The sequence below is a fragment of the Rhea americana genome, unplaced genomic scaffold, assembly GCF_003343005.1.
Source record: "Rhea americana isolate MKP2758 unplaced genomic scaffold, rheAme1 scaffold_10, whole genome shotgun sequence".
Taxonomy (NCBI): domain Eukaryota; kingdom Metazoa; phylum Chordata; class Aves; order Rheiformes; family Rheidae; genus Rhea; species Rhea americana.
The window spans coordinates 1,219,497-1,234,036 of NW_028185039.1; the positions used below are offsets into that span (position 1 = coordinate 1,219,497).

Below are 14,540 nucleotides of genomic sequence, written 5' to 3' on the forward strand. Positions count from 1 at the left end.
GATCAATTCAGAAAAGGGACACTCAGTTCAGACTCATGAACTGTCCTTCCAGAATTTATTTTGGATAACCAACRAAGCTAATGGTTCAAAGCTAAATGCTTAGAGATTAATAGATAAAACTATGGTGCAGGTTATGACATATGAAGAGGTACAGGTGTCTATTTTCTCTTCGTAATCAGAAGACCTTTTCAATACCTCTGTAAGAAGAGTGGGGGGGGGGGGAAGTATTAGTACCTTGTGACTCCACCAAGACACAGAAGTCACAATGTATCTGCCTGTAGGATCCCATTCCACATCTGAAGCTGTATAGTGTTCAGCAATATTCATCATGGTGCAGTCAGATGTATCAACAAATGCTAAGGCACCATTCATGCTGCAAAGACAAAACAAGACAGATTGTTTCACACACTAGTATAGCCTGATTTTTACATGCATTCCATAAGCTGCATGTTTACAACTCCTCACTACGAGTGTAATTCTTTAGAGTAACCAATAAACATGCTAATATCCCAAGTGTGTTTCTGTGGCTTTAAAACACAATGAACGACGAAGCATAAGAACGACACATTATACATCTTCGCTTCTATGTTCAGTGACCCTTACTTATTTTGTTTCTATTCTTGAAGTCATAATGAAGCCAGGTGATAGCTGAGGTATAGCCAATCATATGCTTAGACATATTTAAGACATAGTGAAAACAAGATCAAAAATAAAAACAAATTTCTAAGATGAGAAAGGTTTTTCTGAAAACACGTAAAGGCAAATACTACTCAACAGATCAAATAAAACCTTTTTCACTATATTTGATGTATATTATTTTTGACAACTCTGACAATACATCAACTTTGTCTTATGAAGTACTGCCTAGAGTAAATAAGGCTATGACAACTGCAGAAACACAGAAGTGTGGCCATATGTGGTACAAACCGGAGTTGTCCAAAGTCAACGTTTAACTCGGAAAGTAAACTACTGAAGAGTGTTTCTAAATATCCACTATTTTGTTGAAAAATTCATTCTTTGATTGAGGTAGCAAAAACAGCAAGTAAAAGTTACAGAAAACTAAGCCACATCATGAAATTGTATCTCTTGCTTTCCTTTGCTTTTGCAAACTGATAGCAATATGTGCAGAAAAATACAACTGGGACAATTTACAAGCAATTAAAATCCTTCTAAGCCTTAGCAAGATCAAGCACCTATTAGAATCCAACTGACAAATCACAATAGGGCAAAAGGAGATTCTTCCGAGAGGCCTTAATATAAACAGACATTCAGCAACAACATCAAAAAAGAATTAATATGCAAGATTTTTGTCCATTTTGAAGTTATAAAAGTTTATGTTAAGAATACTCATGGTGATACTATACACATCTTAATGAGATATTCCTGCCTTTTTCCTGTGTTAAAATGAATATGCTGTTCAGTAACCTGTGAAATACCCACCTTCTGAGGCCAGCCAGTACTACAAACTGTCCTTGAGGACTCCAAAATATCGTGTTTGCCTGCTGTTTGTCAAATGTTTCTGGAAGGAAACAATGCAAATGTAGAAAGAAGTCTCATCTCATAGCCTTCTAGTAGTTCATAAGCAGTTAACTCCAYCTATTGCTCAAAAGAGGTTTCTGAACTCTGCAAGTAAGTCCTAACAAGATTAGCTCTACACTTCTAAAGACAAAACCCAGTAGTGTCAGAACATGCAAAGCTAGCTGAAAAAAGAAGAGGAGGAAGATCAGAAGACCACACGACCTTGACTTGGACATAAATTACATCTAAAGGGAGCTTACTAAGTCTGTGCTATTGCCTTGCATAGACTTCCCACAGACCACATAATTATTTTGGCTAAAAAATCTTTTATTCCCAGATCTTGGACCAAGTCCAAGTGAAAACAGTTCAGATGTCACTAGAAACTCAAATTTCTAGAATACAGTGTTAAGTATACACCTAATGTCACACTATTTACCACAAAACTACAACCGAGTCTGATGTCTAGGTTACTGCCACATAAAATGCTTAATATCTGCACCTTTCACCAGTTTTTTAGTCACTTACTTATCAGTTCTATTTTGCCATTGTTTTTAACATGGTAAAAGGAAACTGAAATTCGTGGAGTTTCTCCATGCAACACAGCAAACTTGCTTCCATTTGGTTCCCAGGCAAAGGCTATGATGCTTTCTGTAACAAAGAGAAGTCAAAACTCAGTCAAAAAAAAAAATAAAGAGCTTTGATTTCAAACAGTTACCAAAGAAAACCAAGATGCTGAAGACAGGAACCATAAATTACAAACTCTGCTGTAAAGACTACCTCATAAAACAAAGATTAATAAAGCAAATGCAGGACTTTTCACAGGTAGCATGTCATAGTCACAAGCACTGGCTCCAAATTCTTTCATCTGTTACAGGATACATCTAGATAAGCAAGTAAACTAATCTTCAGCCTTAGCATTTTATTAATACGATCTTTTTAGTTCTGCCACTTTTTAAATCAACTATATGCATGGAYAGCAACTAAAGCTTGACTTCTCAGATTTTACACAAGAAGTCCTGCAACACAGATAACGTAATTCACATGAAAAAGAGTTTGTTTCCTAATTATCATTAACAACTGTCAGGTGTTGGTGGGACTTTACTAAGAAAGGCACAAATGCCTACAATAAAAGGTTGCCTAAAACACTGTTACAGATCAAAAGGAAATATTTGGCTTTACCTTTCATTTCTACCACATCCACTGGCACCTGCTTCTCTCTCATTCGAAATATCTCAAAGTTGGTCACTACCCCCTGTGAAGGCCAAAACCAACTCATTATTCAGTCTAGAAACAAACAGTACAGTAAATTTCAATCACTAAAAATAGAAGAATGACTAAACAAGTGGCCTGACAGCACTTGTAACGAGTGTCAAAAACATGAGATTTGTCTCCTAGAAGGAAGTGGATATATTCAGTATGCTTCATTTTTAGTTTTCTTTACCTAACACATTCTAAGTTCTTGTTCTGRTAAAGAATAACGTAAGAGTTCTTCACAAAAATTTGTTCCTTTACAGACTGTTAAAAAATATAATTAATACAGATTAACATATGGTATGTTATATGTTATATATATACAGCATGACCTATGGATTCAACAACTGCACAATTGTGAGAAAGTCTAGACTTCATTCATTCTAAAAACAAGTCCAAGATGCCAGTAAACACAAAGCAAATCTTAGATGCAAACATGTGCATGTGGCACTTCTCACACCATACTTCAAATTCGAATGAGAACAGCTTTTCCAATAGCTTTGACATGATGTAATTTACACTATTCTGTCTATGTTAATTTTCTTACATTACTGTCTTTTAAATGTCAGCATGAGACAAAAACAAGTTTTATGAACAAAACCAGAATCCACACACCTGTGTACCTTTGGGAGTCCTGTCTACCTTCACACACAAGTAATCCCCATTCTTCTGCCAGTGTAGTTTACAATCTACGACATTAAACAAATTCCGCACACGAATTTCTTGTCTAGAAGGCAGCTGCATCAAAGTCACTCTTGCTGGGATGTCTTTGTCCTCAGGCACCCAGAAAGCAATTATGTTACCACCTGGAGACCACGAAAAGTCTCTATGCACAAAGAAGTTAGAAATATTCCATTTTAATTTTTAATTTGAAATAGTATAAGCAGAAGCCATTTTCAATATTGAAGCTCAACTGCAGACAAATACCACTCTCAATAATAAAGGCAAACAAACAATTGGGAACACATTAATAACCTTGCACATACCACAACAAAACTCTTTTAAACTACTGCTTAAACTTGCTATAGGGCTAATGCTATAAAAACAATAGATTTCACTGCATAAAGCAAAGGTATGATCCCCAACTATGATTACTAAATAATCCCAACAGGTCTAAGAAATAGACTCATTAAACTGGTGAGTAAAAAAAATGTTGTCTATTAAATTATACTCTCTCACACCCAGGTACACTGAATTTTCTCACTGCCTTAAAGAAAGGTACATCAGTTTCAGAAATCAGAGTGTCTATTGCGTAGACATGCATAAAACAAGCTAGTTCCATGTCAGTAGGCCACATACAGTACACACTGTTTTAAGCCAACATGCAAATCCTAATAGGTATTCCCTAGCAAACTTCATTCCAGTTTGGTTTTATACACAAGGAACAGGTCTTCCAAGCTAGGCCCCTAGATTAAGCAGTATTACAAAGTACTTCAAAAAACAAAAGCTGCCACCTGTGGACATCAGTAAATGGATAATTTTCCTTTCCTTTCCAACAGTCATTTATATGTCATTTACTCTACCTAACAGTTTAAGGATCCCTCTTACAATACAGTCCCAGATATTTAAAAACTACGACTAAAGAGAATAGATATTTTTACACAGGAACATACTCACCTTATCCCAGTGATTTTCAAGCTTTTTTTGTCCAACAAACCCATAGACTAAAGAAAAAAAAGGGGGGAGGGGAATTTTCAAATTAGCAACATTCTTACATAGTGTATTAGGAAATCATTTATCCCATTTTTTTCATATTTTGAATATCTGTATATCACAATTACCCAAGATTTTTTTTTTTTTTTTTTTTTAGTACAGCAGCCTGCATTAGAATAGAAAAGCAAAATAGACAAGATTAGGCTGCAATTCATAATGTCTCCTGGGAATTATGGCATTCATCTGCTATTAAGATTTGGGAAGTGCCATATAACTGATGCCATTGACTCTTAACAAGTAGTATATTGAGCTCTTTAGGCCTTCTAGAAGCACAGTGTGAAGTTTACTCTCAGGTTCAGCTACCATTTCTTCATCCATGAAAGACACACAAGATGAAACAGACTTAAGTCTAAGTCTTGTACAATTTATTATTAAAATGTATCAGTTAAAATACAGGGAAAAGGTTGACCTTCTAATGCAGAAATGGAGGAAAAAAAGAAAGAAAGAAGGGGGGGGCAAAAACTTACAGGTGTTTCGTAGATGCTGAGTGTATCTGAAGTCATTCGAGCAAAGAATTTACCATCATGACTCCATCTAAGAAAATAAAAAGAGAAAAGAACATTAGAGAGGGAACTGCCTTCTTACTAAACAGAAAGTCTAAGATAACTTGCTCTATATAATCTCTCCTCTACCACTGCTGCTCAACCTACTTAAAAATAGGCCAGTGAGCTGAGTTTTCACAGTGGAATCCTCGCTTCTTTTGCCCAGTCAGAATATCCCAGATGATAATAGCCTGAGGGTCATCCTGCGTGTCCATCAACGGGCTGAAGGTCACCAAGTATCTACAAAAGAAATAATTAGTTTCATGGTTGAAACATGTTTGCACAAGCAGGTTTTTATCCAAATAATATCCAAACCCAATGCACTTTCAAACAGCACCTTCTTTAACAAGGTCCTTTGGAGAAAAGGGAACAATAAGAGTAATGTGATAGAGGGGGAGAAGGCTTCCAAGACATGGTATTCTCCTCAAATCTTTCTAGCTGAAGAGGTTCTAAATTTACGCGCAAATCTTTGAAACAATGGGAAGTCATCAAATACAGTATTACTCACTATGGACTTTTGCCACAAGAACATTATTGTTTTAGAACCAAATATATATATCTGTTGACCTTTGCTAAGCTGAACTATAGGTGTGCTAAGCTTTTCTCCATTTAGGAATAAATAGTATCTCTTCACTACAACAAAATATAAAATCAAATCACTCCCAAGTATCTATTGTTTGAAAGCTAACAAAACAAGAAACATCTGACAGATTACGTCCGATTTTGACCTTCTGCACAGAGCTGTCTGAAGTGAAAGAAAACAAGGAATTTACTCTGTACTATAGATGTAGAAGATGCTACTCAATTAAAATTTTTCAAAGAACTAAAAAAAAAATCTAACACAACAGACATCACATCCAAATTAAGGGGGAGGTATTTGTTTTGCCCTGTTCCCCTCCCCAGATAACGTCTTCCAAAGACTTGGCACTCAGTTCTGTCAAACAATTGTTCCAGATTTTCTTCAAATATTTTTYGTGAAGTTTAAAAAGAGTTTCACTCATTCTAAAAAAAAGATTTAGACATGAAAAATAGCACTTCCAAAGGCAAAGGAAAACTTAAGACCCATACACAGGGATTTAAAAACACAGCAATCATAACATACATGCCTCAAGATTTTGATCCCAAACCCCAACCAATGTCATAGTCTATACCTTTCACAAGGTGAGAAGTCAATAAGCTGTACTCCCTGGTGACTAAATCTTTGAATCTGCTTGAACTTCTCTCCACCCCAAAGTGCAATGCCTCTCTGATGGAACGTAGCCAAGTAGGTACCTTTCGGGGACCAACGTACATAAGTTTCTGTCCACCGCTGGGGAAAGAAAAAAGATGTACACAAAGATTTAGTTTTATGGTGGATTCCTACGGAAAAAGAAAGTGTGCGTGACTTGCAGCATCACACTTTGCAAATCCATTTACTAAAGGAGTATTTCAGAATCAATGAAAGCATACACTAAGAGTGATATTTAGTTTCATGCACATAATACACAGTATTTACTCTTCAGGTTCTAAACTGCAAATCGAAACTTTGCAATTTACTGATCACCAAAAGTGTTTTCCAGGAATAGTGATGTCCTTTGTACAGTAATAGACAGCTACATCCAGTGAAAATAGGCTTGGCTTTCTTTTTATTGGCTTTCAGTCCTTGTGAGAACATATCTTTCTCAGAAGTATTCTAAACTTCTCAAAGATACTGCATCTGACCTTCACCTAAGGTGGAGGGATATCAGTAACATACAGCTGGGGCAGTGACTATGGTCATGAACAAGATTACTCACCACCCCAGAATTAGTTTCTTCCTATGCTGATGCAGAATGGTTACATGAGAAAGAAAAAGTTCCTAGGTTCTCAGGAAGTCAACTCCTGGCAGCAGACAGGTGCACTAAACTCTCCCTTTTATATGCTAATACCAAACCAGCTATTCCATTCCTCTTCAACACYTCTACAGTCAGCAGAAAGGCAAAAAGCAATTAGAAGCAGCATACTTAAGACCAGTTAAGCATATATTCAGCAATGAGAAATAGTACTCCTCAAAGTCTGACTCTGAGGCTTTYGGATCTTTCTGAATCATCTATAATATACAGAGGAAGAAACTATCAGGCATCATGGACAGCTAGAAGACCAGTTAACTCCACATTCCTTCAAAAGCAAAACCTTTTTCTATCTAAGCATATAAGTCTGATTCTAGAGGATGCAATCTTACTACTATTCTTCAGAGGAAGAAGAGAGAAAGACATCATTTTAACAGCAGAAAAAAAATAATTTCATTTTTTAAACCCCAAAAGGTAAAGTATTATAAATAGTATAAAACTACTGAAGGAGACTGACAGTGTATCTGCAATGTACAGCACTTCCAGGACACTCACTGCTCTGTCCTCAATTTGAACAGGTTCCTTGATATCATTCCAAAAAATGGATGTCCGGTCTCCTGACTCAAAGATGACGCTGTATTGATCCCTACAGTCTGGGTCTTCCAACCAGTAACGCAGATTTCCCTAAGAGAAATAGAAGCAAAAAGATCAGTAGTGAGTCAAAGGCTAAGATGACAAGTTCCYCAAATTAACATCCACCCAACAAGTAGAAGCCTGTCTTATACAAAAGCATATAACTTTGGAGTCTTACCACTGCAAACAAATTTTGAAAAATGAAATTAAATAATACAGACCACTAGTTACTGGACACTAGGAGAACAGATCATAAAGSTGGACCAGCTGTTTAATGCTATTCAACACTTCTTGACCAAAAAAAAAACCCCAAAAACCAAAAAACCAACAATTTAGTTTTGTTGTATTTTTTTCCCCCAAGTGATTCCTTTCTTCACAGGACGTTTTGCAAAACTAGGGGTAACAACCACAGAAGTTTGCCTTGAACATTCAAAATTATATAAGACACTTTCAGAATTCCCTTTTCAAATGGCTTGCAGCAAATCCTTCTTTACCTTAATTTTTACCCATTGTGAAACTACTAAGCAGAACCACTGTTCCTCCTGTCACTTCATGACAGTGAAAACAGAGGAACAGGACCATGTGATCACTGCTACTACTTAAACACCGTTAGCATATCTGTTTTCTATTTTGATATGATTAATACAGCAATGAAGTGATCATTTTATATTACACAAAACACTTTTTCATTTTTTTCAAAAAAACACCTTACCAAATCCTTAAATGGTTGTTTCTCAGGGATTTCCCATTCATCACTGATTGTCATGTATCTGCAAGAGCAATTTGATCGGTTATACTTGATGCAGAAACTCCTGATTAGAATCACTCCCGAAAGCTACAAAGATACATGATGCTGCACTCACTTATCAAAGTCTGTGAAAAGGTTGACTCTGAAAGTGTGCTGCTTATCCAGTTTGTACCCATCTGCATTCTTCACAGCATCCACCGCGTGAGATGGAGACATGTACTCCAGAAAGATGTACCTGCAGCAAAGGAATATGAAAGCGTATTTAGTGATAACTACATAACAGCTCATACTAAAAAACAATTGRAATGAACTCTGTATTCAGTACCCAACATTTATAAAATAGCTTCTTGTCCCTAACTAGTTAAAATCAAAAACAATTAATTTCTACTTCGACCATACGCATATATATGCTTTTGAGCTGAACAGGCAATATCCAACTGAAATTGATTTCCTTTCTGCAAATGGGCTAGAATAAGCAGTGAAGGAAAATTCACACAACACAGAACTGCAATGACAGCTAGCATCAAGCAAGTATGCAGCTCTTCCCAGCTGAATAACAAATTATGTCTAGAAACTGAAAATCTTGCTGTAGTTGCTCATTCACAGACACCTCAAAACAYAGCTTATTTTTCAGTAAACATAATTCAGCTTCATCCTTGCCACTAACAYAATCTACTCTACAACCTAGCAGAGCTAAATTCAGAGTATGTCAAAGACGGCTTCAGACATCACTTCAAAGAAATGGTTTTTCCAAAGCATCAGAAATGTGTTTTTCAAAACTAACTAAAGYATCCTGAACACAGAGAGCGCTTCCAGCAGGAGTTATCATGACTTACCCCTTCGTCTTCCCATCTGCTTCTGGATAAAACTCATTGATAATTTTCCCAAACTTGGAAAATATTTTATGGATGACATTCTTCAGTTTCTCAAGACGGTCTGGTCCAACTTGGGGAACGTTATCCACCACTATTACTGAGTCAATTCCATCTGCTTCCTGCGGCTGATCTTTCAGTACATCACCAAGCAATTCTGCAAAGAAAAGGCATACAAGAAACTAAGATATCAATCTACATCATGAAAGAAGAAGACAGAAAAACGAGAAGGATAACAAGAAAAGACTGCTTTGAATTTAAGTAACATGATTTAAGAATCCTGATAATGAATGAATGCTCTGCTTTATCAGAGAAAAAGCCTAAGTGAATAGAGAGCATTCCAACAACGACCACATTCTCCAAAACACGTGCACTTCCTCCTTCAAGTTTTAGCACGCAGCAGTGTTCTAAGAATAAGTCTACAATGACATAATAGTATTTCCTTGCTGAAAGGCATGATTTCTTAGTTTCTTGACAAGAGTTAACTGTTTGAAGTTTGAAATCTTTCATAAAGCTATCCCTTACATTAAAGACATCAACAATCACACTATTAATTTGTTTCAGGAGCTGGAACTGACCCTTGAAATCCTTAAAATTGCTAATAATAAAGCATATATCTGTAAGTCTTACTACACAAACTCTGACTATTAGACCTACCCAAATTATAACCTGATGACTATTATAAAAAGAAATGCAACATGTTCCTCCTTCCCGTATTACAAGAGTTGTAGCATCATTTAAAGTCATCTTCTGTACTGGAAGTTCTGCATGTCTTAGCATCATTGTAATTATGGTTGAGAAATCAAGCTCCATCTCAACCTTTAATTAAACAAGAAAGTGAAGCTATTCTAAGTAAAGACACTAAAAGCCGTATTATACATGCAGCAAGCAAATATGAGCACACACCTTTTCATACTCTGGATATTCTTCAATCACACTAACCCCCCTTTCCTAAATCATTTAATAAATTCAGAAAGTACTTGCTGGTACAATGGGCAGTTCAGTGGCTGCACTTTAAGTTTGTTTCTATTCTGAAGAGACTGCTAGGAGAACAGACTCTTACTACAACAGAGTTGAAGTTTTACAAACATAGAACTGAGAACATTCAGAAACATTGTAACTCTGCACTGGCAGCTTGCATACTGCACTGGGATTTGGGGAAAAAAGGGTGGAAAAGTACACAGCTCATATGTAAATTGTGCACAAAGTTAGAAACAGCAACAAAAACACTGTATTAGTTTTATGCTGTAGAATTCTAGATATACCTCCTGTAGAGTCTGGGATATCTAACTTTAATTTTTTCCTCAAGTTAATTTTATTTACTCTGTATCCACTAGCTGAACCCCACTGCTAATGTATGAATTGAAACATTTCTCAGACATTGCCCAGCTATGGAGTTGTACTGATCTGCAGGGCCAACAATCAAAAATCACTTTAAGAGATTGAGCCAGCATCACTAAGCAAAGAGATACATAATCTGCCAAATATCTTTAACCCAAAGTTATTTTTAAACCTTTCCAGGGAAAAACAACAACAACAACAACCACCCACAAACAAAAAACCTCCACCCACACTACCCCTAACTATCCCATTCAAACACGTATATGTTAATTCTTGTCTAGATTGTGGGTCCTTTTTTTATGGTCTAATTGGTAATGTTCCAGCAATTTACAATTAACATTATTCCCTTATCGTGTTCTAAAGCTAAACATCAGTTACAAATAGCAGAATATTTCTGTTTTACTGATATTTTTAGTTTTGTGTACCTAAATGGCCCAAAACTGATATTCTGATGACAAAAATATTCAAGCGTGCTGAAAAGCAGGTAAAAGAAGGACAGAAAATTTCACATATGCCATGYAAGTAGACCAAATATTGGTAACCATATATGTGTATCTGCAGTAAGATTATATGAAGAGCACTATAAAATTCAAGACTAGACAGAAAATAAGTGTACTCCACTATACTTCGGAAGTGCAATATGAAGATGAAATTTGAAGAGTCAGACTACAAACCATATTCATAGAGCAGCAAAAAGACTAAATACATGTATAAATTTTTTCAAATATGAGAGCAAATGATGAAGAGCATTAGATGTGTTGATATTTTAAAGACATATTTACCTTTTTTTGTGTGTTTGGAATTTAAGTTATTTTTCCTAAAAACAGAAACAGAAAACAGTGCTGGAAARTGTCTAGCAGTGGAAAAAAATGTTTACTCTGAATTTCAACCTAATGAAAACCTAACCTTCTATAGTTTAAACTCAAATGGATTACTGCACGTGTCTCTCTGATTTGGACAATACACTTCACAAATTTATGCAAAAACAGATGTTAGCACCACAAAGATTTTATAGGACTCGGAATATTGCTCTTTGTACTACTTGTTACTCAGAAGTCCATGTTTATGTATAAACTACGAATAAAAAGTTGAACGATGTTAACCACAGACCCAGAAATTGTGAAAATTTACTATTAATGGTGGCAACTAAAGAAAGTTGAAGAGGTTAAAGGAATGATCTTCCATGTTACTACATTTTACTCACTCTGTGCACTTTAGATTACATCCACAAACTTCTCCTATTTGCACTGGCATATAAGCAAGAGGAGGAGTTTTATGAATGGAAATCAGTTCCAGGATTYGGAAAAAGGTTAGTTACTTATATCATCAAGCCTAATGTATATATATTTTATCCATTTTTGAAAAGACTTCAAACAAGTTACTATCAACTAGCTATTCAAGAATGGCTAAGATCTCATTCACACTGCAGAATAAGGCAAATACTCAGTGAACAGTGCACAATGCAAAGATGAGTGAAGAGCTGGAAGGCTTGCTAGAAGTGAATTTTAAGGAACAAGTTAGGATACAGTCCTTAGCAGAGTAGCAGACTGAAAATAGGAAAACAAAAACTCAAGTATAGAAAAAGTTTATAAAGAAACAGAGTTAAGAACAGATATTCTGATAGCACAAAACCACACAGATCACTGAAGATGATCAAAAGYCTTGATAGCAAGCTAGAAGCACTAGTCCCAGTAAGCACGTTCACAGATGAGACTTCAGGAGCACTATTTGGAACAAACAAGTAAGCAAAGTAGTAGAAGGCAAAACTCAACAYGCAACAACGAAAAGTTAGTTTCTTTCAAAGCACAGCAATGGCTACTGGAAATCACWCTCTATGTAGCACTTTCTACCTACACAGATTAAAAGTGGTTTAAGGTAAAACTGAATGTATTTTGGATACCTTGCCCTGCTTCCTTCTTTTAGCTCCCTGCTACAAAGTTGAGGGCAAGTTCAAACTCTGTGTTACAGATTTGTAAGACATGAACACAGAAGACTTGCAGTTAAGTTCATTTCCTAGTATACACTGGATATTAAAATATTATTTCAGGACTTAGGTATTCTCCAAGTAGTTAACAGTATACTGAAGTTAGAGATAGATAATCAATTAATTAGGATTTAGGAGACATGCACTGAAGTGTCTCCTATGCCTACAAAAGACTTCAGGGACTGAAGGAAGGAATTTTATAATCTGATATTACAGTAAAATGACAACACATAAATTTCTTATTTATCCAACAGTTCCATAGCTTAGATTTTTTCCTAAATATAAGATGGAAGCATGCTCCACAAGGAACAGCAAGATCATTTTCACATAAGCATTCAAGAGAAAAAGAAGTAGACATAGAAGGATCATTGGTATTTAGGCTCCCTTAGTCATTTTTTTCATAACTGCTTCCCATGAAAACTTTGTAGGACTCCAGATCAACCTATTTACATATCTAGATGCTTGTGCAAGTACACACAATACACCTGTATTGAATGAAAACTGTAACAGAAGAAAGACAAATACCTACACAGTACCACACTCTTCTAATTTAAGTTCAAAACTGTAAAAAAAAGAACCTTCAAAGAGTAAAAAGCTGGTCTAACCAGCTCTTATTCCACCAAAAAAGAAGGGTGTGGTGGGTAAACAGCTATCTTCAGCTGCCAGTTTTAAGGACCATTACCATCATGTGAACTAAATGGTTTATTCACCATTAAGTGGTTATCTGACACATCCCTTCCTGCTTGAACTTGGATCAATTGTTCTGTGGTGCCAATATCATTCTGGAAAAAGTTAAATAAAGTAACATATATCTGAGATGATCCAATCTAAAGTTGCTCTAGCACAAGTATTCCTGAAAAATGTGATATTATCAGTTATCATTATAGCCCTGGCTCATTGACACTGATGGACTGCCTTTCTCCATAGGGAGTTACCATGGTAAGAGGAAAGAAAGATGACAGCTCAAGAAGTAACATGTACATGCAGAAAAGCCAAACAAGCAGTTTAAAACAGTAATTTCATCATTAATATGGTGTTGTTCATATAGCTGAAAAAGTTATTCAGATTCATCCTTAATAACAGAAAGGGTAAGGATGGAAAATCTGCCTTATTTTGCAGAAGAAAGAAAGAAATGAACATAATCATCCCAAATGTAGACAAGGTATATCAACAAACACTTGACTAGACAAAAGAAGCCAGTCACATTCCTGCAAGTAATTTTGCCGAAGTAGCTTTAAGAAATGCACAAGTGAGAAGAGACAAGACAGACTACTGAACTGAGAAAAAAAATGCTTCCTTAACTTATGATACTTCCCTGATCTTCCATTAAACTAAACACAGGACTGGAATACTGCAGGCACATATACCACCTATGCTTCACTGCCAGCCAAAAAAAACAGTTTAAGAACAAACTACCAAATGTTGTAAGAACTATTTTCCCAGTTTAGGCATAACTATTACAAGAGGCCCATGACAGCATATATGTCCGAACAAGTATTGGTAAACCAGACAAGTACTTCTGCTGTCCAGATGGGACAGTTTATCAAGACTCATCTGAAAGAAACAAAGATATTAGAGTTTTAACTCCCTTATGCCAAAATTAGGTATCCCCATAATTATTTTTGTAACTACACAGTGGTTCAGTCATTTTAAACGTCAATATACAATCATTTCAAAGAGCTTCAGTCTGAACTTTCAAACATGAGAACCTTTTTTCTCCATATTTCCTTGCCACAAAGTGCCAATGACAACTCTTACTGAGTCGTCACTCTTCTCAAATTCACACTGTTCRTTTACAGAGTTCCTTCTGAAGATGTTGAAAAAACAAAGAAGTCTGGTTCATTAGTATCTGATCAACAATTTAGAAATTGTTTGCACAGTTCAGTTTAACTACTGGAGGCAAAGAGAAAACACAGAGGTTGATGATTCCACTTTGCCAGGACAGCCCGTAAGTTGATACTCCAATTTTAAGGGTAAATTTAAGAACAACAGCGATTAAGGAGCAYGCCATGGTGCACAGATGTGCACGAAGAAATTGCACTTCAGAAACATTGCTACAGAGGGGACGCTGCAGCCGGTACAACCACCGCAGCCAGCACTGCGCTGCCGCCGCGGGCGCGCCAGCTGCCA

The 14,540-nt window shown here is 36.1% G+C and overlaps 1 protein-coding gene across 1 annotated transcript in view; it reads right to left on the minus strand.

Moving 5' to 3' along the window:
• Positions 1-14,540, minus strand: part of EIF3B (eukaryotic translation initiation factor 3 subunit B) — a 19,718-nt gene that overhangs the window by 3,987 nt on the left and 1,191 nt on the right. The window contains exons 3-15 of the mRNA XM_085300470.1: positions 9,050-9,242; positions 8,329-8,448; positions 8,178-8,235; positions 7,388-7,516; positions 6,176-6,333; positions 5,133-5,264; positions 4,950-5,016; positions 4,387-4,433; positions 3,385-3,595; positions 2,698-2,770; positions 2,044-2,166; positions 1,441-1,519; positions 235-373 (exon numbers count right to left, since the gene is read on the minus strand). Coding sequence (XP_085156596.1) covers positions 235-373; positions 1,441-1,519; positions 2,044-2,166; positions 2,698-2,770; positions 3,385-3,595; positions 4,387-4,433; positions 4,950-5,016; positions 5,133-5,264; positions 6,176-6,333; positions 7,388-7,516; positions 8,178-8,235; positions 8,329-8,448; positions 9,050-9,242 — 1,529 coding nt within the window. The remainder of the gene's footprint in view (positions 1-234; positions 374-1,440; positions 1,520-2,043; positions 2,167-2,697; positions 2,771-3,384; positions 3,596-4,386; positions 4,434-4,949; positions 5,017-5,132; positions 5,265-6,175; positions 6,334-7,387; positions 7,517-8,177; positions 8,236-8,328; positions 8,449-9,049; positions 9,243-14,540) is intronic.